At 44.1% G+C, this 24,870-nt stretch overlaps 1 protein-coding gene across 1 annotated transcript in view; it reads right to left on the reverse strand.

Annotated features, from left to right (window-relative positions):
• Positions 1-24,870, reverse strand: part of C6H10orf90 (chromosome 6 C10orf90 homolog) — a 56,586-nt gene that overhangs the window by 18,503 nt on the left and 13,213 nt on the right. Inside the window, exons 2-3 of the mRNA XM_056495396.1 lie at positions 10,722-10,816; positions 7,480-8,467 (exon numbers count right to left, since the gene is read on the reverse strand). Coding sequence (XP_056351371.1) covers positions 7,480-8,467; positions 10,722-10,816 — 1,083 coding nt within the window. The remainder of the gene's footprint in view (positions 1-7,479; positions 8,468-10,721; positions 10,817-24,870) is intronic.

The raw sequence follows: 24,870 nt of genomic DNA on the forward strand, positions 1-24,870 counted from the left end.
ACTATTTACTGCTGTACTTTTGAGACATTCCCTGTAAAAGCCACAGACCCAAACCCTGCGAGTTAGAAATCCGTGTTTGCTTTTCCAGGGTGTCATGCTAGAAACTATCAGACACTATTGTAGTGACTCAAGCAGTAATCTGATGCAGTGTGACTTGAAAAAAAAAAAAAAAATGTTCAGGATGATTCAGAACATTTAAGTGGTGATTTGCAGGGTAAGAAAGGCAAGGACCACTTGGAATTCTCATCATGTCCCAGGCACCTAGTTGAGCTCTGACAATTTACCACAGCCAGGCTGAGCCAAGTGTTCATTTCACAGACTGCACAAGAGTCGTTCCTAGTTTAAACCAAGTGTGAATTAGGGGAAAATGAGGCCTTTACTCCACTGGCATAATGCAGTGACTGAATCCACAGAGCCCATCTCTTTTAATCATTATTTTAATGATTCTGGTGCTCCAGCCTCGCTGCTTGCCCGGAGTGCTAACGAGTGACTCGTCCCCTCCAGCCTTTCACTTCAAACTGTCTCACATTCCTACCAACTCTGACAGCTCAAGATAGAAATGTCACAGAATCACAGAATCATAGTTGGAAAAGGCCTTTAAATCATGGAATCCAAAATGGAAAAGAGTGGAAGAATCAAACCCTCAGATTTCATATGCTGAGCTTTAATTTGGATCTTCAGGTAACACGAACATCTTTGGGAAAATCTAATTCATAAGTTTCACTCATAAAAATGTGTTCTGTATCATCATTAACAGGGCAGACATCCTTCTGTCTTCCAGAGAAACAATGGCCTTTCTACCCAGCTGCTTCTTTGCTGTGACCCATAACAGAAAATTGAGCCTCTAATCCTCAAAAGGCATTTCCTGAAGGAAACTCCAACTCCAGTCAAATTATTTTACGATCATGCCCTTAAACACACCACACCAAACAAAAACATCCACAAGAAAAGCCCAAAGAAACAAACAAACCCCAAGAAAATCCAACCACCTCTGTCTGCTCACTGCTTTAAACACAGAGAAATTGATAAAGAACAATTGGCTGCCCAGGAGAATGATCTCAGCCAGGGTCACTGTGACATCCCAGTGTTGTCACTGAAAACCAGCTCTGGCTCACACAGCCCTGAGCATCACCCTTGTCCCTTGCTGGCATCACTGCCCACAGTCTCACATCTCACCACATCTGTCTCCTGATTTAATAAAGAAATAGTTTAAAGGAGTGGAATATCAAAGAATACCCCTCCTGCTGATCCCTTCCTTCTCCTGCACCCTTTGTCCCACCAGATGATGGGGAAGGCAGCAGGCCTTTGAGACAGAGAGCAGAGCTGGAGAGCTGGTACTCCAAAAAATGCAAAAGGGCTCTCCAGAAAAGGAGAGGCATCCCCTTCCTTCTACAAATAAATTTAAAAGCTCCAGGATAAAGGGAGGCAACTGCTCTGGCCCATCACACAGGCTGGGGTCTGTCTGAAAGGCTGGCAGCATCTCCAGAGTCACCTCTAACAGGATTGTGAGTTCCTCACTGGAGTTTTCAGCACCTGAAATGATTGAATCCTCATTTTCTGGGGATGCAGCACGTGAAGGTCACACCTCTGTGTAACACAGACCCAATGACACAGAATGTCTAGACTAAGGAAAAGTGACAGCCTCCTCCATTTTAAATTTATCCCAGATGAAGTGAAACATCAAAGGAGCTCCTTCTAATGGGCTTTTTGGCATGTGGTCCTTTGTTCTTAACAAGTCAGCACCAGCTGCTGTGTCCAGAATGCCAAGTCAGAAACGTCCCCAGCCAGATTCCTGGCTGGTGGAAATCAGTGTCACAGATTTCAGTTGGTTGACATCAGCTGAAGATTTGGCTCCTTGTGCTTAGCAGGTGCAAGCTAAAGTCAAATCTCCTGTGCCATATTTCATATTTCTCCTGTCTTCACCACCAGTTCTGCTGCACACATTTGCAGGGTGGGGAGTTAATTAGCATCAGCTGGAGCTGCTCAAGTTTCTATACAATAAATTCCATATTGTCAGGAACTGCTTTCCTCTAATTACATCTTGTTCATGTAGATATATACACATATATATTTATATATATATATATATTTATATTTACACACATACAGATCTTGTCCTCAGGCTTATTGCATGGTGAGTTTCCCATAAACAGAAGATGAGGTGAGAACACCAGATAGGGCACACTCATTCATCAGAGCATTTCAAATATTAATTAATTAATGAAAGTAAATACTACTTGTAGCCTTCAGATTTCCTAATTAGCTCATTCTGATTACCAGGCAGATATATTAGTTTAAAGGCGAGCCATAAGATTTTCTTGATATATAAATGTCTTGAATACCTGGAGCTCTTCAGTGTGTATTTAAAACAAAAATATATTTTTGCTTATCAAAGTCCCACAGCACCAGCTGTTCTGATTTTACTCCAGTATGAGTAGGAATATACATACATGCATCAAAAAATTAAAATAGATCTTGAAACAAATTAAAGTCTAGTGATTTACCCCTCAAAAACATGCTGCTGACTTCAGCACTTGTTAATAAATAAGTTCAAGAAGTAAACAGAATCATCTGGGGCATTCAGCACACCCAAAGCCCAGATCCCATCTTGTTTTCCCCACTCACTGCCTTGGGTTGTTTTAATTAAGCAGATTATGCTTTCAAGTCACCTGCCACACTCTGGGGAGAGGTGCCAGCAGGTTCATTACCGAGTGCCCGATGGGATGTGCTCACTGCTGTGACTGCAGCTCATCCCTGAGCTGTGCACAGGGAGAGCTCCCTGGAGCCTGAGCCAGCACAGCCCTGCTGAGCAGCTTCATCACAGCACCCATTGTGTGTCACCCCCTGTGCTGGCCCCAGCATGGAACCCTGGAATCCCCCAGGCTGGAAAGGCCTTTGTGCCATTCCCAGCACTGCCAAGGCCACCGTGTCCCCAAGTGCCACACACACGTGGCTTTGAGTCCCCCCAGGGATGGGGACTCCAGCACTGCCCTGGGCAGCTGTGCCAGGGAGGAATGTCCCCAAAAATCAACATAAACCTCCCCTGGCCCAGCCTGAGGCCATTCCCTCTCCTCCTGTCCTGTTCCCTGGAGCAGAGCCCAACACCCCTGGCTGTCCCCTCACAGAATTCCCAGAATTTTGGGTTGGAAGAGACCTTCAACATCATTGAGTCCAACCCAGCCCTAAACCTCAGTTAGACCACGGCACCCAGTGCCACATCCAGTTTTTGAACACACCCAGGGATGGTGACTCCATCACCTCCCAGTGCAGACAATTCCAGTACTGGGTCACTCCTTCTGTAAAAAACTTATCCAGCAATATCCACCCTGTATTTCCCTTGGCACAGCTGGAGATTTTGTCCTCTCATTCTGTCAGGTGCTGTCCCCTCCTGGCAGGGAGTTGTGCAGAGCCAGAATTTCCTCCTGAGCCTCCTTTTCTCCAGGCTGAGCCCCTCCCCAGCTCCCTCAGGAATTCTCCAGCTCTGTTTCCTTCCCTGGACACCCTCCAGCCCCTCAGTGTCCCTCTTCCCCAGGGTCTGAGGTCCCTCAGCAGTGCCCAGCACAGGGATGGTCTCTGCCCTGGCCTGTGGCTATGATTATCTTTTCATTTCTAACCCTGATGTCCCTAATTTTGGGTGGCTTACATGGGAATGTGATCCATGATATTCCCTTTTGTCAACCCCCCTCATCCTCCTTGCACCTCACTCAGGGCAGTGGGATCCAGCACAGCATCCACATCCAGACTGGATTCACCCTCCACCTCAGCTGGTATTCCTTAATATCTCTCCACATCAGTTTTGGGTGTGACAACAAAACACAAAAGTGTAGAGGTGAGCAGGAAATATTTTGGTTTAGAAAATAGCTGAGATGTGTGAAGGCACTCAGGTGTGAAGAAGTTCACTGTTATCTAAGCTCAAACAGATAAATTTAGATGTTGGCATTTATAATCTTCCCTAGAAAAGTGATGATATTGTTCAATCAAGAGGTCAAAAAGAATTTAAAATTGTCCCATTTTCTTCATTTTCTCCTTTTTAATAATCCAGCCTATAGCTCAGTAGTAATAGATAGTGAAAGATGGATGGAGAACTAGATATTCATGGGGAATATATTCCTCATGAAAGGTAGGTGAGAAATGAATATTAAAAATGTTCCTGTCTTCAGCAGAAACAAGACTAATCTTTTCATTTCTAACTTACCTTGTATTTATGAGGCATCAGCTGCAGACAGGAAAGGAAAAGCAGTGTTAGCAGGTTGTGACAGCTTGTTAAAGCCGTGACCAAGGCAGGGTGATGCACATCCATCACCCTGACAGGGACCTCGAGGTGCCTGGGCTGGCCCTTGGCCACTTCCCTCAGCTGGGTGGCTCCTGTGGCCCTCAGGGGGACCCTTCACACCTTCCTGCAGCTGCCCAAGGGATGGAAATGTTGGCCACTCATTGAAAATAAACAGAATTCCATCCTACAGCTCTGTCCTCCCAGGGTTCCAGCCTGACTCCATGTATAATATGGATTTTCCAGCACTTGCAATCCCATTTCTTGCCAGATAAAGGAAGTAAAGGCCCAAAGCAGTGGAGCCAATAGAAGGTACAGTCCACAGTGGGGAAATATCATATTCCATCCTTGGGATGCTCTAGCATGAGCCATGGCTTTGAACTCCGAGTCCCAGAGATTTGGATTTCCAAGTGTAATTCCCAGCCACGAGCAGAGCCCAAGATTTACATGTCATTAATAATCCTAAAGCATCCTTTTCATATGTGGCACATGGAAATACATAACTCTGGAGATCACCTGGCCCAGCCTCCTGCTGAAAGAAGAGCCTTAGATTGAGTTATCCAGGTCCATGGAAAGCCAAGTCCTGAGCAGTTGGATTTGGACATGAAATAATATGAGTAATACAGTAAGTGGAGTCATCATTGCTGCAGTGAAGTCACACAGAAGATTAGGAAAAAGACACTCCAGAGAGGCCATGACTTAACTGGGCCTATAGGAAACAGTAAACCAGCCCCTGCACCTGTAAAGCAGGGAAGTATTTGGGTGCTCATTCCAACTCAGATCCTAATAAAGCAACCTATACATCCTGGAAACTGCATTTACAGATCTCATACAGAGAAGTGTAGCCTTGAAAGTAATTTTTCTTTTTTTTTTTTTTTTTTTTTCAGCATAGTGATGTTATTACCACTGGTATTTCTGCTGGCAGGAAGCTCTTGCCTTACAGCTGCAAACCAATATAAACTCCAACTTTCTGGGTCATCAGAAATGTAATGGACAAAGTGCTCTCTGCAGTTACCTCATCTCTAAGATAACTGTGTTAAAGCACAAACACTGTGGCAAAACATCTTCACTGCCCCTTCTTTGCTGGTTCTCCCTTCTTTGCAAACACTTCCTTTCACAAACATTTCATTGCATCAACATGGAGCAGAGCAAAGCTTAATGAGAATGGGTTTGAATTGGTAAACAGCAGAGGAAAAAGTATCCAAAATAACTGGGGATCTAAATGGGATAAAAGTTCTTCTCCAAAAGGGTTGTCCAGCCCTAGAGGGATTTAGAAACCCTCTGGATGTGGCACTTGGGGACATGGGTCAGTGGTGCCTTGGCAGTGCTGGGGGCTGGCTTGAGTGGATGTTCTCAGAGGTCTTTTCAAACATAAATGATTCTGTGATTGGTAATCTCACACCAATACTTCTCCTCACTTCACCCACTCCAGAAGTAAAAAGGACTCAGTTTTTCACTTCTGCCAGGTTAAAATCACACCATCCCCTCCCATTTTAAGGACCAGTGTGGATGTCCCATGCATTTTACCAAGTTTCTCTTGATTTAATGGTTGATGGCTGTGCATGAATTCATTACTTGGATGCTCCTGCTGAGAAAGGCTGTTGTTTTGGAGCATTATTTGGAGCATTATTCAGATTGTTTATACAAATTTCACACAGGAAAGTTGTAGTAAGCTGATAAACACCTCCTTAAATATTACAAAGGGTCTCAGCAAGAGAAATGTATATCTTTACATTCTACATTATGGCCCACACAAAAGGTGGAAGCAGTTAAAAAGCTAACACTTCCCATGTTTATTTACACATATAGTCTTGTGTACACAAATGGTGGAAGTCCTTTATCACAAACCAGTATTTCTCAGCTCCTTACTTCACCGATTTCCTCCTTTCAGTAAAACTCTGGAACCATGAGCAACCTCCCAATTCACTTTCTAACTATTTCTAGGAAAAGTGGTTCTTCATGCCACCATGGCATCACTAAGCCCAGGTAAGGCTCAGTTTTAAATCTGGTTTATCACAGAGAAACCTTAGATGGCATTGAACAAAGCCTTGAATACATAACACTCCCCATGGAGTGATATTCCCTGATATTTAAAATTAGGATGGATGCAATGAAATGTTTCATTTGCTGGTGCCATCCCTTTATATTTCTATCCCAAACTCTTTAGCACTGGTTGGCAACTTCCCTCTCCTGCTCCTCACTGTGCCCTCTCACACAGCCTGGATGATGCTTAGGGAAACAGAGAATATTTTATCTCAAAGGGAGAGCAGCAGAGGCTGCAAGGAGCCTGCACCTTGCCCAGCCCTCCAGGCAGCGTGAGGCTTCTCATCTTTGTTTCCTTCCACGCTGGGAGGATGAAGCTACAAAGGAACTTTAGGAAGTGGCTCATGCTCGTGCACTGACCCTTAGATCAAAAAGGCCACGCAAGAACTGGGTAATTGCAATTAAATGTAGCCCAAGGCTGCAGGATACACAGGGGGTGAGTTTAATCTTTGTGCTTTTGGTAAAAAACAGACTGCACTCATTGACAAAGTGCCCATCCACCTTCCCTTCCTGGAAAGGCAACAAACCCAGCTGTGGTGATCCAAGTGTGCTGGCAAATCCCTGTGCAGCAGGAGCTGCACCACTGTGGCAGGAAGCAATCCCCAGGGCCCCTCTCCCTCCCCCAGGAGCAAAGAACATTTTGTGTTTGTGAAATGCTTGGAGGGGTTGGAAACAAATGTGTTCAAGATTTGCAAACCTTTTACCAGGTTCCATTAGGTATAAAAGCCTGGGCTTATTACTGCAGCCTTCTAAATAAAAGCTGAAAACAAGATCATTTTTAATTGCAAGGAGCACAAAACCAAGCTCGGTGCAGTCATCTCCTTCTTAATTTCACACCTTGAAATTCAGCCCTTATTCAAAGATAAGCCTAATTATTTTCAGGGGATAAGCACTTGCAGGTTGCTGGGAGAATAATAATAAAATACTGTTATAAATGGTGAAAAAAGGAGGTTTAATGCAGAAAACACAGGGGGATTTTCTCTCTCAGCTGATGAGCAGCACACATCACTAGCATGGCAAATATTCATGGCAGTGGTGGAGCTGGAAACCTCTGGGTTGGGCTTTAACTCCCTGAGCCTCTGCAGAAGCAAGGATTGCTCTGTGGTGGGGCTGCTCCAGCCTGGAAGCTCTGCTCCACCAGCCTGAGGTTTATGGAAACCACTTACCTGCCTCATTGCTTGAATGAGGGATTCGGAGGGAGAACACGCCGCGGTGGCTGCCAGGCTGCTCATCCTCCTGCTGTGCCTCTGCCTGGCGAGGTCCTCTAGGAATATCCACAGACGCTGCAAGTCCCGGGGCAAAGACACTTTGCAAAGGGTGTTTAGTGCCCCGATGTCCTTCTTTGGCTCTCCCTTTCTGGATTCCCCAGTTTCCCGAGCTCAGGTGCGCCGTGCCTGGAGCCCCGCTCGCTCCGGGGACGTGCCCCGGAGCTCTGCCCTCCATGGGCTCTCCATTAGCTATGCCATCTGCTCCATCTGCTGTTAATCCCGACAAACTGCACTTCAGCCTCAAGGACAGCGTGGATCTGTACATTTTTTGGCATTTAGCTCGAGGTTGGTCAATGCACACACTGAGTGATTTGTCTAAGTAATAGATGGAGTTTGGAGAGGGCTGAGAGAGCTGGAGCTGGACACTGGCGATGAATGAAGGGGACATCTCCTCCCTCCCATCACTGCTTTGAAGAGCCACACCATCCTCCTTGATTCCAGGCTCAGAAAGCTGCTCTGGGGGTTCCTCGCCCAGTTTTGGGCAAGGCTTGGGAAGCTTTGGAGGAGGCTGGTTGTGCGGGGGAGGCCAGCGCTGGAGGAGAGCGGGGACACTGCGGGGTGTGGGGGACACCTGGGCAGCCCCGGGGGCTGGTGCCAGCTCTGCAGGGCACCCGGGGACACGCCTGGCTGTGACAGTGATGGAGGCAAAGCCTCCCTGCTGCCTCGGGCTGTGCTGAGCGCCGGCACAGCCTGGTGGTGACACGGTGTCCGCTGAGGATGCCTGGATCTCCACCCGGCTGGGAGGCACCAGGAACGCGCTGCTGGCGATGGCTGAGCCGGGGCTGGGACACGGAGCCTGCATGGGCACAGAGGGCTGGCTCCCCCTGGGCTCACCCTCACCACTCTGGGCGATGATTGCTGGGGAAATCAACGCTGAGTTTTGTTCCTGCAAATGAAAAGATTCCCAGTTATCACCGTCCTCCATTATCCCGTGTGCAACTCTTCCTCATCCACCATCCACCACAGCAGGCAGCTCTGTTCAAGATCCCTCATTAACTTTCTATTCATAATAACTTTTTTGTCATTTAAAAATCCACGCTCTTGAAATCAGCTCTGAATTGTCTGGGAGGCTTCAATGAAAACTTTATCACTCTGGTGAAGGAAAAAATATTACAATTTAAAACCTGTATTCCATAGTATTATTTTGAGTATTTAACTCACCACCATGGACGGGATTGGTGGGTGTTTAAACATGGATATGGCAAGGACAGTTGCCAGTTTCAGACTATAAACTCCTCTTTCATGATGATCTGCTGGAATTTAAAATGCATTTAAGTATATTATGGATCACTGGCCTGTGACATCACATGCTGCAGAGGACATGTGAGCACCAGGGGCATGACAGCTTTACAACCTCACCAGTTATAGGCATGAAAAACTCCCAGAAAAGTTGCTCACAAGGGCTCTGGGTAATATTTTAATTAGTTAGTTCCCTCTTGGTTATGATTCCTTGGTGACACCTGCCAATGATGTACAAGACTGATTGACAGTGGCCCAAAGACTGACAGTGGCCCAGATGAATTTTTCCATCCATGGCAGGAAACATCCATCTTGACAGACCACATCTGACAAAGGAGATGCTTTTATGTTCCAGCTCTGTGACAAAGAGCAAACCTGAGTTTAAAGCCTCCTGCTATTATTATCTACCCTGCTGGGCACGTCAGTCCCATGCAATAAAGCATCTGGCCTAATCTCACTGCTGCTGTAAATTGGCTGATTAGATTGCTCCTGCCCTGTGTTCCCACATCTCTTGATCCTAATGGAAAAAAGCAAACAAACCCAAACACAGCACTGCACTGGCCTGCAGAATCTGAGGATTAGCTTCCTAAAGACAGGCAAGGATGGCACTGTGTTCAGGTGCCATTGACTCCTGCTGGTTGGGAATTCACCCCAGCCCCAGCTGAGTGTTCTACCAAAGGATAATCCATGGATAATCCATGCCAGGACTCACCAGGGCTTCACAAAACACAGGATTGTCCTTCCTCAGGAGCACTGTGAGGGTGACAGCACTGTGACCTCCCTGGGGCCATGGTCACCCTTCTCAGGCTTGGGGACACCAAAGCCCAGGGGAGATGAACTTTAGGGACCCTTCCAACTCAAACCATCCTGAGCTCCTGTGAAACCATCCCTGTGCTCCTCCTCCATGCAGGAAAACATCACCAGAAAGATTCCTTTGTATCCCTTGGGAGGAGCCTCTTGGGAACCCAAATGGGCAGAGGTAGATCAAGAGTTTATTAACGAGGTGAAACGCCAGATAAATTTTATCAACTCTTTAAACCAGCTGCCTGTGGTTTGGACAATTCAATAATTTCACAGCCTCGGGGAAAGCGTTTTCTTCCTCCTCTGTTTCTTTCATGGTTTGTAACAACATTTGCCTCATATTTTCTTCACTTCATTTACTTCTACCCACAGGTTTAAGACCTTTGCTTGCTTTCCAAAACTCTCAACTTCCCCCACATTTCTACAGGGCACCAAAGAAGAATGTTCCTTGAGAGACTTTATTTTGGATACATCTCTCATGCTCCAGCAGTTAATTTGACATTTATTTATTTTGTTGAGAGCTGCACAGATGGAGACATCCTGCAAGAGTCCAAAGGCATGTCAGAAATGCTCCTGATTAGCTACAAACTCATGCACCAATATTTTAAATAATTTACATTTCCTTTTTTTTTTTTTCTGTAGAAAATATGCATTATTTCCTCCTTCCAATCTTTAGCAAAGAAATGGATCTTTAAAGTTTGCCCAGCTGATCCTGTGCTCGTTGGGAGCTTTCAAGCTTCACTGCATCTTCTGAAAAAAATCCACACACAAAGAAATTGTGGTGAGCTGAAAACCTCAGGCTTTGTCCTGAGGACATATCAGGCAGAGTGTACTGATATTTGGGATATTGCTTGATTTAGTCTCGTGGGGGGTTTTTTACAACTTATTTTCCCCAACAAAAAATACAATCTTTCCCCCCTCACCAAGAGCACGCTGAATCACAACACTAAACCCATCATTTTATTTGGCTTTTCTGCTGCCTAAGCTAAGCTTAGCTAAACAAAACCAAGTGCAAACACACTGCTCAGCAATCAGTGACTGTTTTTTAAACACTCCTGCGTTCTGCTGACTGCTCCCCAAACAGAATTTATTTATTTTACCTTGGTAGGGCTCGATTTTCCCTGCACACCACTCTCCTGCTGAAGGCCTGTGCATGTCCTCTGACCATCAGGGCTCCAGCCCTTCTGTGTCACCCCTGGGGAAAAACACAGGCAGAGGAACATTACTGTCAGTGTTCTGGGGAGATGAGCTAGGAAATGTGCTATTAAATGGAGTGCAGCAGCAGGGGAAGAGTGCTGGGCATGATCTGATTGCCCTGGGATCTGTTTGTCCCCCTGCACAGAAGAGTTCTCAAGACACCCCTGGGATCCTTCTGCAAGGATTTGGACAGTCCCACACTGTGTCCAGGCTGATCCACAGCCTCAGCATCTCTGCTTTGGATTTCCATGGCTTCAGGCAGGGCTGGGGAAACATGGATTTGAACAAACAGCCCTTTGGTGCTCTGCAGAACAGGGAGCACACAGAGCTGGATTTCCCTGGCACAGTCACCTGCACATTTAAAGAGCTGCAGTGATTCCAAAGCACCTCCACAAACCCCATCCCATCCCAGCACTCCCAGTTCAGTGATAACTGCTCCACCAGCACCTCAGCTGGTGCTCTGCTCTAGTCACAGGTTGTTTTCTGTGAGCACTGTTCTGTCTCTGCAGCTTTTACACGGAGCTAATTTCCATTTAACACAGTCTGGGCTCTTGCACTGGTGCATTACGTCTGCTGTCAACTGCTTTGCCAGGAATTACGTTACTTTCTAGTTTGTATTAAGCATCCAAAATTAATTTTCAGAAATTCTCCATTTGGACTGAAATCTCTTGACGTTCCTGGCTGTTGTTTTACAGCAACATGTCACACCACTGGTAAGACCTTTTGTATTATTTTTCTTCCACTCAGGCAGGCTGCCACAGGAGAATTTTTTTTTTTGCTAAGCAGAATGTCAGTTTATGTGTTACATTATATTAACAAAGGAATATAAATCAGCTCCACTTTAGGAATTGTTTATTATACCATGCCCACCACAACAGAATTCATCTCCTTGGGAGAAGGGGAAGAGGAGGAAGATATCAAATCTATCCCTCAAGAAATCTTTAGTCCCACCACAACATTTAGAGGTTTGATGAGCTTTTTGTTTTAATAAGGTACACTCAAATATACTTTAACACTTCCCTAGCACAACTCCAAGATGTCAGTGCCACCATGTGCATCCATAGTGGGTATAAAGGAAGAGATTTGTTTTTGTCATTGTGGAACAGAGAGTCCAGAGCCACAGAGCAAACAGCTGGACTCATTAGCCACAGTGTGGGACAAACCAGAACCCAGAGAACAGCCAGAGCAGAAGCTCACTCAGTGTTTTTGGCAAAGGAAAAATGCTGGGCTGCAGTCAGTGCAAGGGAACCTGGTCTGGCACTGGGAACTGCTGGCACCAAACAGGGCAAGGTGCCCTTGGAGCAGGACAGGAGCAAAGCACAGAATCCTCCTCTGCCTCTGGGGAGCCTGGTGGAAAGGCTGTTTTTAGTGTGTCAGTGAAATTACTCATGGTGAATTTGTGCTGTGGTGAATTTCACATGGGCACCTTCATGGTGAAGAGCAGCCACATATGCTCTTCTTTATTTTTTAAAGCAACTAAATAGGGAATAACCTGCAGAGAGGGGTGAAGAAGAAATTCTTGGATTGACTAAGACATTAATATAAATTTGATAAAAAACCCCCATGTGATTAAAGCAACAACTCCCACTAAGTTATCAATATTTTCCTGAAATGCTTTGCAGTAAGAACCCCACAGCTGTGTCAGATCAAGGAGGAAACTACAACAGGAGATCATCAACTTCTGAAGGTCAGCTGGTGCACAAGGACATCCAGGGGCAGGCCAGGGACAAATCAGATCCAGCAGGCTCATTGCTCCATGAATTTCATTGAAATGCATTTCCAGCACCAGAGGAAGGCTGAGGACTGCAGGGTCAAAGAAGAACAAGTTGTCAAAGTCCACACTGCAGATTGTACATAACAGGTAAATTATTCTTATCCAAGTAAGCTGCTGTGATTAGCAAAAATCTGTGAGTAGAACCTTCCAATATCCCACAGAACCCTTGGAATAGATTCTAGTCCAGGTAAATTCTTGCCTGTCTAACTTTAAAAAGTAGCTGTTTCTGGAGCAGGAGAGGCAGGAAGAATTCAGGTGAGAAGAAGAGGAAATAATTATTTTCTTTGCTAAATCATCCACAGTGGAGTTTTGCATCACCTTTTGTACCCCATCCCGTGCAAGGACATTCTGATATTGCTGCAGGAATCCTACAGCTGGAAAACACTCAAACTTTTGGCAAGAGTTTGCTGAGACAGATTAAATGGCATTGGTGGCAGAAAGCACTGGCATTTATCATGGTATTAATAAACCTATCCTTGGAAGCTTCACGTTTGTTAATTCATGTTAAGAGAACAAGCAAAAAAAAAAGGAAAAAAAAAAAAAAAAAACAACAACAAAACCCCAAACCTTTAAAAAGAGTTTAAATGTGTGCTTGCCATGAAGCACTACAGGGAGTACAAGGCTTTAGCTGAGATGTGTCACACACTGAGTGTTCAGGTTCTCACTGCTCACAAAACACCACCCTGGAACCCCTGTTACACAACAAAATGCAAAGTTCACTTTTTTCCCTGGTGTGAAAGCATGAAAGAAATGGCATTTCAAGTACTTTCTGTCTCTGTGGGGAGCAGAAGAAGATTATTTCTGTCCAAGCTGAAATCCCAAGGGTTGGTTTAACCTCCCCTTCCCACCACAATCCACCTCTCCAGCTTAAAAATGGGAGATGCCACTGGCACATAACCTCTGTCCTTTGACATCTTCACTCTTTTTCATGTTCTCCCCTCACAAATCCTTTTTGTTGAACCAAATGCTCCTTGGCAAGGCATCTGGACATCCTGGTTTTCCTAATTCCAGAGTGCAGCTGGAACCCATTCCCAGCTCCCCAGTGCCTGGATCCTGCCTGGGCCAGCTGGCAGCTGCAACAGATAGGGGCTCAGGAAAGATGGGCTTGTAAATCAGCTGAAGCCCAGATCAATGGCAGAGGTGAGGGTGTTTGGCAGGTTTGGGACAGCCCCATGTGGAGCCAGCTCAGGTTTTGTGCAAAATTTGGGATTTATGTAAAAACCATGGAAAATGCTGGTTTCCAGTGGTTCAGGTATTAGCCAGGCTGGAGGACAGTTTGGTGACAAACCAGCTGTGATGGCACTGAGGGGCTGGAGGGTGTCCAGGGAAGGGAATGGAGCTGGACAATTCCTGAGGGAGCTGGGAAGGGGCTGGAGAATTCCTGAGGAGCTGGGAAGGGGCTCAGCCTGCAGAAAAGGAGGCTCAGGGGGAAATTCTGGCTCTGCACAACTCCCTGCCAGGAGGGGACAGCACCTGACAGAATGAGAGGACAAAATCTCCAGCTGTGCCAAGGGAAATACAGGGTGGATATTACTGGGTAAGTTTTTTACAGAAGGAGTGACCCAGTACTGGAATTGTCTGCCCAGGGAGGTGATGGAGTCACCATCCCTGGGTGTGTTTAAAAACTGGATGTGGCACTGGGTGCCATGGTCTAACTGAGGTTTAGGGCTGGGTTGGACTCAATGATGTTGAAGGTCTCTTCCAACCCAAAATTCTGTGAATTCTGTGAATTCTGTGAGGGGTCAGGCTCTGCTCCCAGGAACAGGTACAGGAGGAGAGGAAATGGCCTCTAGGCTGGGCAGGGGAGGCTCAGGGTGGATTTTGGGGAAATTCCTTCATGGAAATGGTTTTCAAGAATTGGAACAGGCTGCCTGGGGAAGTAGCAGCATCACCCCCCTGGAAGTGTTCAGAAATCTTGTGGATGTGGGTTAGGGTGACCTTGGCAGTGCTGGGGAATGGTTGGACTCAATGATCTCAGAGAGCTTCTCCAACCTCAAGCACTCTGTGACTGACACCCAGAGTGACACCAGGCAGGGCTGGAATCACTTCAGACCACTGGCCCTGGCCTCATCCCCAGTTTTTGTCAGGAAAGTTGCATATTTTAGTCACTTACTGTTCCCATGCTGACAAATCTCAAATGTGTGTCAGCACTTCTGCTTTTCCTTGCTCTGCTCCAAGCCCTGCTTGCTGTGCACTGACCATGTCCCCTGTCCCCTCTGGGCCACCAGCATCACCTCACAGGGGACTCTGGAGCCTCCAGGAGCCTCCTGAAAACATCATCAAACAGCTCTGCAGAGCACACACACTGCTGTGAAAGAGGAAAACTTCACTTTACAAATAAATTTACCTTTTTTTTGTGATCTTAGCTCAACATCCATGAGAGTGGTGTGGGGAATTGGGCTCCCACCCATGTCCATGGCAGCAGATCCTACAGCACTCAAAAATTCCAAAAAATTCCTCAATTCCCCCACTTAGCACCTGGGAGCTAAAGGGCAGGGTTGGGTATCAGAGCAATCACTCTGCTAACACAGTATCTCACTTAAACATTTTTTTAAGCCCTTTCTTCCTTCTGTGTATTATTCTTAGTGGAGGAAGTAATTTATACTTGACTGTTTAAAACATTAGAGCTGTTTGAATTTCCTTGTGGCTTTTTTTAATTCAAATACCTGAGGAAGCCTGGAGGAAAGAGAAGTGTCATGGTTAAAGATTCATCACTCCCTGCTCAGGGAGGGCTGGGAGAGATCATGGTTTGCTCCTTCAGATCTGAGGTGAGTCATCCAAAAAATCCATCCGGACATTACGGATACATGGGGGATGAAAGCCAAGCTGGAGCAACACCAGAACCAAACCCATGTCTTCTGGTCTTCTTCATGTGTCAGAAAGAAAGGATTTCATAAAGCTGCAGGGCCTGGTGTCATCTCAAACAAAACTGAGCAGTGAAGCTGGAGTTCACATCCCTGCTATGAAAAGTAGAGACGCGAATGCTGAAAATTCCCCCTTTTGTCAGAGCCAAATGGATTTATAGGGAATTTACCAAAAATGTTGTGTTTAGTTGCTAGTGCAGAGAGTGCTGCATGCAAGGAAGCCTTGGCACAGGCACATGGAGGGGTTTGGGTTGCTGAACTTCTAAAAGTCACCTGCACTTCTTGACAGCAAGGGTAAAACAGCAGTGTGGGCTCAAAGCAGGGGAAAGCAGCTCCAGCTCTTTCCTTGAAACCTTTCTTGTCATGAAAAAAAAGTCAAACCAACACAAACAAGCACTTTGCCACAAAAGAAAGCACTTGAACACAGTGGCACAAAATGATGGTGTTTTAAGGCAGCTTTGTGGGGAAGGCTTTCAAATCAGAGCAAGCCTAACAGCCTGAAATCATTGCAGCCTGGACAGGATTCATTGTGTAAACAAAATAGAAGGTGTCAGGATGGATTTTCTTCTGTTACAAGTGAGATTTGATAAGTGAATTATCTCTCCCTGCTTGTACACCTTGGAGCTGTGCTGGCTGCCTGCAGAGATGATTACAGGATCCACCAAGGAAGGGAGAAATGAGTTCTGGTCTGCTATCAAAAAGCCACAAGTCATAAATGTCTCATTATTCGTGCCATTAGAAGCAAGGTGCTCATCAGGGGGCTAGAAAGAGGAATTAGATCTTCAAACCCATGCATGAGTGGGAAAAAAATGGTGTTTTCATTATGCATTGCTGTTATTCTTTATCTCCAATTAATAATATAAAAAGAGGGATCACCCCCAGCACATCCATCACACAGACAAAATTAAGAAAATTCTTCACTTTCTCCCTTTTCCCTTTCTCTTCCAAGTTTCTTTTTTCCTCCTTTTACTTTTTTTTAAAATTTTCAGCAATGTGCTGGTGGGAAATCTAATATTATCCATACATCTCACCATGATTCTGGGACATCAATACATTTCTATTATTTGGACACATTTTTCTGAGTGGCTTTGGCAAAGCAGTGAGAACAACAGCAACAACAAAAAAACCCAAATTCTCCTCTGAGAAAAGGAAAGGAATCCTCTTTAGGAAATTCTGATTCCTGAGGTGAGGAGACACCTTGGGTTTCTTGCCAAATTCCTGCTTGGTGACCATTTTTATTCTCTTGGGGAACTTTGCTGTTCCTTTAACCAAACCCTTCAGAGGGGTCAGGGATCCCAGGGAGGGTTTTCCCTGGAGGGGAGGTTTGGGACCCTGTGGGAACAGGAGGATCAGTGGGAATCAGCTGGAGATGAGAGGCTGAGAGGCTCTGGAGATGCCACTGGCCTGGCAGGGGAAGCAAAAAGGGAAAAAACCAAAGCAAGGCACTCACTGGAGGCTGATTTCTGTAAGAAATTTGTAGCACTGACTTCTGGGTTAGACCAACCTGAATAAGTATATTCAATATTTCAAAATGAACATTGGATGAGCCAAAAGTTTGTACAGAAAATAAAGTAACCAGGAGACAGGGACAAAGAAAGGAGGCGAGTTCAGGCAACACCAGCACTCAAATTTTTCTAGTTTTAGGGAATTCTGATGACAATTCCTGGTTCAGAGCCTTGCACTGACATTCATTAGTACCTATTGTCACATTATTTGGTTTATTGACCTCTGAGCACCCAATATCCTCTCAAAATAAAGATGTTAACTAACAGAAACATCCCATAAAGAGCTGTTGGAAAGTTTCCTTCACCCCTCTCAGAGTCCCCTTCCCAACCTGGCATTAAAACAACCCAACATCCATTTCTGGAAGTTCAGAAATGCTTGAGACAGCCAGAAAATTCTTAAGTGACTGTAAACATGACAAATACAATGCACAAGCAAACAAAGGCAAAGCAGTTCCAGAGCCAAAAAATAATATTTATGAAGAGTGATTTTGGTGTTATTATGAGTATTTATGTAAAGGTCATAACATGCACAGAGTTTGATGGCACAAATGGATTCTGTAAATAAAAATTCTGCCCATGCTGCTCAGAACTGGTGGCAATTACAAAATGTACACATTTGCTCAGAGCTGCTTGTGCATAATGAGAGCTGGAGGTTTTTGTGTGGCCTCCCAATTCAATATTTCTTATATTTACCTGCTTTTGAAAGAGAAACTCAGAGAGGACAAGTGCACTGCCTGTTATGCATTTCATGACTCAATATATGTCCTGCTGCAGGGATTTATTTTTTTTTTTTTAGACTGGTATTTATTGATTTCTTTTTTTTTTTTTTTTATTTTAATCCTCTTAATACAGTGAGGACTCCAGAAAATTATGTGTGCTGTGGGTACAGATGTTTTTGTGGAGGTATCAAAGGAGTGATTCCAGCCCACATCTCTGTCACTCCTATTTTGTTTGCAAAACAAAGAAATGGGATGTTCAGGAGCCAAATTTGACTATTTGTACAACAAAACAAAACTTGCTGGAGCTTCAGCCATGCCAGATTGAATATTCTTTTCCTGTTACTTTTGTAGAATAGAAGCATTCATTTTTTTGTGTAATACTTGGGATTATTCTTTCTTTCTGGGAAGTCTTTCACATTAACTGCTGTGATTACAGCCATCACAAACTGCTTGATAATAGGGGATGCAGGAAGCTAAAACCAAGATTTTAAAAAAAAATCAGTTTTCACAGGATAAAAACACAATAGGCAAGATTTACATAACTATGAGGCCTCAGAACTTCAGTTTCTAAGTCACTGGTGTGATCACAAATAGTTTTGTTTTGCATGATTTAAGAATATTTTGTAGGTCCCTCTAACTTATTTAAGTTGCCATGGACTTGCCCCTATTCTAAATCTAACAGATGAGAGTTAGAATAAAATAACTTTGCAGTTATTCCACCACATAAAACATTTCAGTTGGTGAATTATTACCTGAATTTGCCTTTGGAAGGGAAAGCAGAAAACCAAATCTCTATTCATAACATGCTTTTACTACATACCTGCACTTTGTTAAATCTTGAAATTATCCTTTTTGGATTCCATTGTACAGGTGGAGAAACACAGATGGAGATTGAATAACTGAGATTAAAACAAAATGTTGCCATATGACCATAAAATCAGGCATGGGGGCTGTTGGTTTTATCACCAGATTCAGCAGAAGACAATTGGCCATTGCCTTTTTAAAATTTTTTTAATCACTCAGGATTTCAGCTCTGAAATGATGCAGAAAAGTCTGGGATTGATGATTAAATGTGAAAGCTCTCAGACCCATAAGTCCTGGCAGCTTTTTGGGATGAAATGTGGAGTTCTGTCCAGCTTTCTTCTGGCTGTGGATGTCACCTGGATGGGAAGGAGCAGGGCTGGGGCTGTCAGCACCCAGCCCTGGCTGCTTTTCCAACAAGAAATCAGCTGCTGCCTAGCAACCACCCAAACCTGGTGCCTGGTTGTGCAAAACTAAGCTCAGATCCCAAATTATGGCATTCAACAATACTTGCACTCAACATCAGAGCTGCAACAGATGGATAAGAAAGAGAATTTCCCTTTAATTCCTGTTCTCCAAGGTTGTAAAATTCACACACCCCCCCCCCAACAAATTCAATGCCAGGCCATTCAGAAAAATATTTCAATATGTGAATAGTTATTTTATTTTTAATAGTTGTCCTTTAAGAGCTACTTCCATGAATAAAGCCATTCATATACCTTTGCATTTGAATGATGATGTCACTAAGGAGTGAGACAGGAACAAACTTAAAGGCCACATTCTCTTGGGCATGACACAAATTTCCCTGCAAAAAAGTTGTCCCTGTGGTTCAGAAGTCCTGATTCTTTTTCCTAATTATTATTTACTGCATGTGAAAATAGTAAGGAAGAAAAAAACAACAAACAACAATAAAACCCAACAACCCTTTTGCACCATGCTCTCTACTTGGATCACATTTTTAGGCTGATTTCCAAAAGGAATTTGATTTATCCTTCTTTATGCCCAACCTGAGCCTTCTGAGCTTTTGGCCTCTTTCAAGCAACTTGACAGAAGGGTCAATAGCTGATCTCCCAACAAGCTGACCAGGAAAATCAAGGGATTTGTGTCAATGAGAGGCTGCCACTGACAGGAGGTCACCAGGTCATCCCTGTTTGATCCGTGGACACTTTTCCCTTGTCCTGGGAGCAGGGAGGAGGCACAGGGGGCAGATGGAAGAGGGGAAGGGAAAGGAGACAAGGGCAGGAGTGAGGAGCAGTATTTGGGTCTGGACTCTGGGCTCATGGAATGGCTTCTTTCTTGTCAGCCTGGATTTTCCATTTCACATTCTTGCTTTCATTCTCTAAAAAAAATATGGGAATCTCGTGGTAAGGTTATGGAAACTGAGGGGCTCAGAGAAAATCTAATAATGCCACAGCTGCTTGACCCTGACATAACCATGTGCAACATCTGTCCTGTTTGAAATCACAGAGCAAAGTCACCTCCTAAACGTGACAGACTCAGCACCAGACTCCCAGATTTTCCTGCAGAGAGTGCTTGGAATGATGCCCTGTGAAGTGACAACTGAGCAGCTCAGAACAGCCAAATGCTGGAACAATTCTCTCTCCAAGGCACATGAGGTGGTGGGGATGGCTGCCACCAGCACCACTTGGTTTGTCCTGCAGTTGTTCCTTTCCATGACATCCCTGCTCCAGAGCCAAAGCACAAACCATTAAATAACTCAGCTGCACTCTGCCCCCAGCCAAATGCTGGCCTTCCCACACCCAGCCTGCCCACTTTGGGATGGGAATTGGTCCCAATGCCTGGCTGCAGGACACGGACTTTGCTGAACGTGCTTTCAGAACCTTGTTGGTCACTACTGATATTCCCAATTCCATCAGATCCTGGGAATGAGCTGCAGGACGTGGCTGAGCCTTTCCAGCTCCACAAGGAGCACTCTGAGCTCCCAGCCCCGTGGGCAGGGCCAGGTCAAGGACAGCAAAGCCCAGGGGGAATGTCCAGTTCCTTTGGGAAAGCTGCAGCTGGAACTGTGGATATGGAACCACAGCCAATCCACACAGGAAAACTGAGTGCGCCCTTCCTCCTCCTCTCTGCACCCATATCTTCCTTTCAGCCTGATTTTCTTAGACCAACAGGCTCAGGCAGACATCTCTATTGGATTAGTTCCAGTCACTTTGGTTAATTTGCAATTTTAGTTTGATGGGTTTTTTGTTTGTGTATTTTTGTTTGGTTTTTTTTTTTTTTTTTTTTTAGGATGAGATGTGGTTTTGACGGTTTTTTGTCAGTTTTTGTTTGTTTTTGTTTTTGTTTTTTTTTTTTATTTTTTGGGGGGGTGTTGCTTTTTGGGGTTTTTTTTGTTTGTTTGTTTGTTTTTGTTTTTTTGGTTTTTGTTTGTTTATTTGTAATGGACCTTTTTTAACATCCACTCCAAAAAGGTACCTTGGTGGCTCTTATATCCAAATGGAAAATAGAGAAAAGCCTGGGAGCACTCCAGCAGCAATCCCACCCCAAGGAAGGAAACAGGCCAGTTTTATTTCCTGACCAAATTCAGTGATCCTGAATTTTCTCTCCCAAACACATCCATGCAAATCTGGCCAAACAGATGTGGACACACAGGGGTTGAATCTAGAGAGCATTCAAGGGAGTTGAGGCAAAAAGGCCAATATTTACCCCAGGAATATTTACTGTAAATTAAACCCAACCAACAGCAGCCAACAGGAGAGACAAACAGTGCAGGAATACCTGCAAGGGCATTGGGGCCAAGTTTTGTCCTCTTCAAACAGATTAAAACCCAGGCTTTTAAAATTCTTCCCCTTTTAAAGAGAAAAAAAAAAATTAAAATACAATCAGTAGTACGTGCTTAGTGGGATAAAGGTCATCTATGATGTTAAAAAAAAATAAAATAAAATAAAAAAATCCTAAAAATTCCAGCAAGTCACCCATTATTTTAAATAAAAAAAAAATAAAAAATGTTTCTCACAACCTAAACTGAAAAGCATGATTTTGGAGGATGTGTCTGGTCCATGTCATATTGATTTAAAACCATTTTATTACTCTAAATGTAGTACTGCCTTAGTTAGAAGAATGTGGGGATTAACACCTTGGCCAGAAATTTAATGCTGATAGATGTAAAAATGTAGATTTATATACTTCATTCAGCAGTTAAGGAAAGTTTATTAACTCAAAATTAGGTGGATATCTCTAATTTATAATGGTCTTTTAAAGTTTAAATAAAATAGTGAAATGAGCACAAGATGTTTCTGTTCCTTGGGTGTACATTGGTATTTCTGGCTGTGTGTTGTGATATTATCAGGATTTTCCCAGGATTTCCAAGGTTGAGAGTGTGGGGATTTTATTGGGTTTTTGTGGGGTTTGGGGTTTTTTTCTCACAGAGAGCAGTTCCAGCTTAGTTCCCTGTTGCCTTTCAAAAAGCAGCAGCTAAATCAAGGTGCTACTGATTTCCTTACAAATAGAAAACTAAAAGATCCACCAGCTCTAAAACTTATTTTTCCCAACCCTCTCATTTCCTACCAAAGCTTCCAGGTCATGGTTATCCTTTGGCAGAGCTGGATTAAGATCTGCTAAATGCTCATTTATCCTTCACTCGTCTCTCTTCACTGCACCTTCTGCACAAAGTGTAATTAAATCTTGAATCTCAATGACCATAATTAGGATAATCGAGATTCCTAGAAAAAACTCCTTCTTTTGGGACACAACTCCAAGGCTAGGTTAAGACCACTACAGAAAGAAGCAGGGAAAGGAGCTTATATGATGTGAGGTAATGCTGCAATAAAATCCAATATTTCCCTGAAGGAGGAGTTTGCAATAGCTGCACCTACAGCAGGTTATGATAACAGCCTCTGCTTTGTGGGGAGAAATAAACAGCTTTATGTTCCTGACCTCCAGCACACACAGCCATGAAATCAGAGTGCAATTGCAGTTATTTGCTGCTTTTTAGATATTCATTTCTCTTCCCTGGTGCTGAAAAGGCCTGGCTGAAGGCAGCTTATACTAGATTAGGCTTCCAACACCTTCATGCATTATAGACTCCAAAGACATTTTTTTTCCCCTGCTCTTAGGAGGTGAAAGTGTTGAGTCATTTCTTTTAAAGACCTGGTGGAAGTTATTGCTCATTAAATGAAAGAGCTGGTGTTTGAGGCTGGGTTTGGGGATGCTCTCCCAGGCTGGGCTCAGGGATGCTCCATGTCCAGCTGCAGCTTCCACATCCACCCAGGACTCAGCTCCCAGCTTCTCTCTGCTCTCTGCTCACCCTTCCCTGGCTTAACTGAGCCAGGCTCCAGCAGCTTAGCTGAGATCCTAGTGGGGATTCCCAGCTGCTCACAGGGTGCAGCCTGTGCCAGCAATAATCAGGGTTTCAGACACAAGTCCCTGGTGGGAAGGGATTGTCATCGGTGGAGCCAGTCCCTGCAATGGAGAAACAGCCCCTGTGCTACAGGAGAGGATAATTTGGCAGTTCCAGTCCCAGTGGCTCAGAGACATCAAACCCAGCCTCATCAATGTGTAAGATTAGAAGTAATTAGCCCCCATATGGTAAAGTCATCACTCAGGAGCTGGGGCTGTCTGGGGACTTTGTGTAACGATGCCTCAGGGACAAGTGAGATGGGACCTTTGACTTCAGCGATTTGGAAGGGGCTGAGACCTAATTAAATCTGCAGAGATGCTGTAACTGCATTAAAAGGGATTTTTAAATACGAGCCATATTCCCTTCCACTGAACAAACTAGGTGTATTCCAGCCTGGAAGAGGGAGAGAATTAATCAAGGGACAGCGAGCCAACTGCTGCAGTGTGGCTGCCAAAGAGAAGATGATACAGGATTATATAGAATTGAAGAACATTTAATAAGAATTGAGGGATATTTACAAGAGTTGAAGAATATTTAACGGTTTTTTTGGAAGGATGAGGTTTTATTCAGCTGTGGTGAAAACCAAGCACATAATCCTGATTGTAAGTCCAAGAGAGAACGTGGGGTTCTTAAAATCTGTTTCTCCAAATGTGTAGCTTATAATAAACACTGATAGCCTTACATAAATAAAAGCAAATTTTCTTGTAAAAAAATAATGTACAATTTATTTTTCACTCATTAAAAAACCAACAGAGCTGTTCTATTTCTGCTACTGAGCTCCACACAGCACTTCTCATCTTCCTTTTCCTTACAAAGGCTTGGCACTTTGTACTGGAGAAAAGAAAGATTTTAAGTTCTCTTCTCTGCAATGATTGCCTCATTTATATGATTTATCGTTCCCCAAATAAAATACATTCACTTTATGATATTAATATTTTTCTAGCATAACTCAGCCTTTTGTTAGTGCAGAGTTGGATCCTCAAAGCCTGGAAGGTGAGTGGAAAAGTATTTTCAGGGCATGAACTCCAAGTGGGACAACAGAAAAATCCTGGTGGCAAAGAGAAAAGAGCACTGGGATGACACAGGGAAGTTCAGACACTTCTTAATTCTGCTTAAAGAAGATTAATTAAAACAGCATCAAACTCATGGGTAGGCAGGTCAATGCTGAGAGAAATCACCATTTAGCCAAAAATCTTCAGTATTATTTTCCTAAAGTCTTAGAAGCAGTTTGACCTTTGTATTTATGATGGTGGTAGGACTACAGTTACTACTTTTACAAAAGAACTATCTTCAGCCATTCCTGAGTTAATTCAGGGTTATTTATACTTAAATTATTCACTGTTATTATACTGAAATTATCTACTGCTATTTACACTGAAATTATCCATTATTGGACTGCCTATAAACCTGTGAAGTCAGTAATCTTTATTTCAGCCAAACTTGATGAACAAACCTATAAATACATTTTCTCACAGAATATATCACAGCCTATGGGATGACTAAAAGCATGTTATTAGCATGATCCCAAAAACGATTCACTCAGCAAACATCACCCCTTGGAAACCAGCCCCCAAAACAAAGAGTCACCCTGTCACCTCCCTGGGACGTGGTTCTGAGTTAATCATACAGAGATGTTGATCATGGAATATTGTTGGATGCTGCTGGGAACCAGGGAAAAGCAGCCTTGGGTCTCTCAGGCTGCTCAAGGACAAGAAATTATAACAATGATTAAACACCTGCAGGGTGTGTGAGAGCTGTGTGAGAGATGTGATGTTTGGCACAAAGCATGATTTCAAAGAGGTGTTGCCTTCTTGGACCAGTGAGTCTCTTCTATTCTGTTTTGCATGATCTACCCTATGTAAGTGCAGTGTTTCTTTAAACTAAGCTCTCTCTTGCTTCTCCATCACACAAAGAATTATGTTGCATTATCCTTTCTACCACTCCTACAGCCAAAATGCAGCAATGGAATAGTTTGGGTTGGAAGGGACCTAAATCCCATCCCATCCCCTGTCACCTTCCACTGTCCCAG

Source organism: Oenanthe melanoleuca, chromosome 6 (genome assembly GCF_029582105.1).
Source record: "Oenanthe melanoleuca isolate GR-GAL-2019-014 chromosome 6, OMel1.0, whole genome shotgun sequence".
NCBI lineage: Eukaryota > Metazoa > Chordata > Aves > Passeriformes > Muscicapidae > Oenanthe > Oenanthe melanoleuca.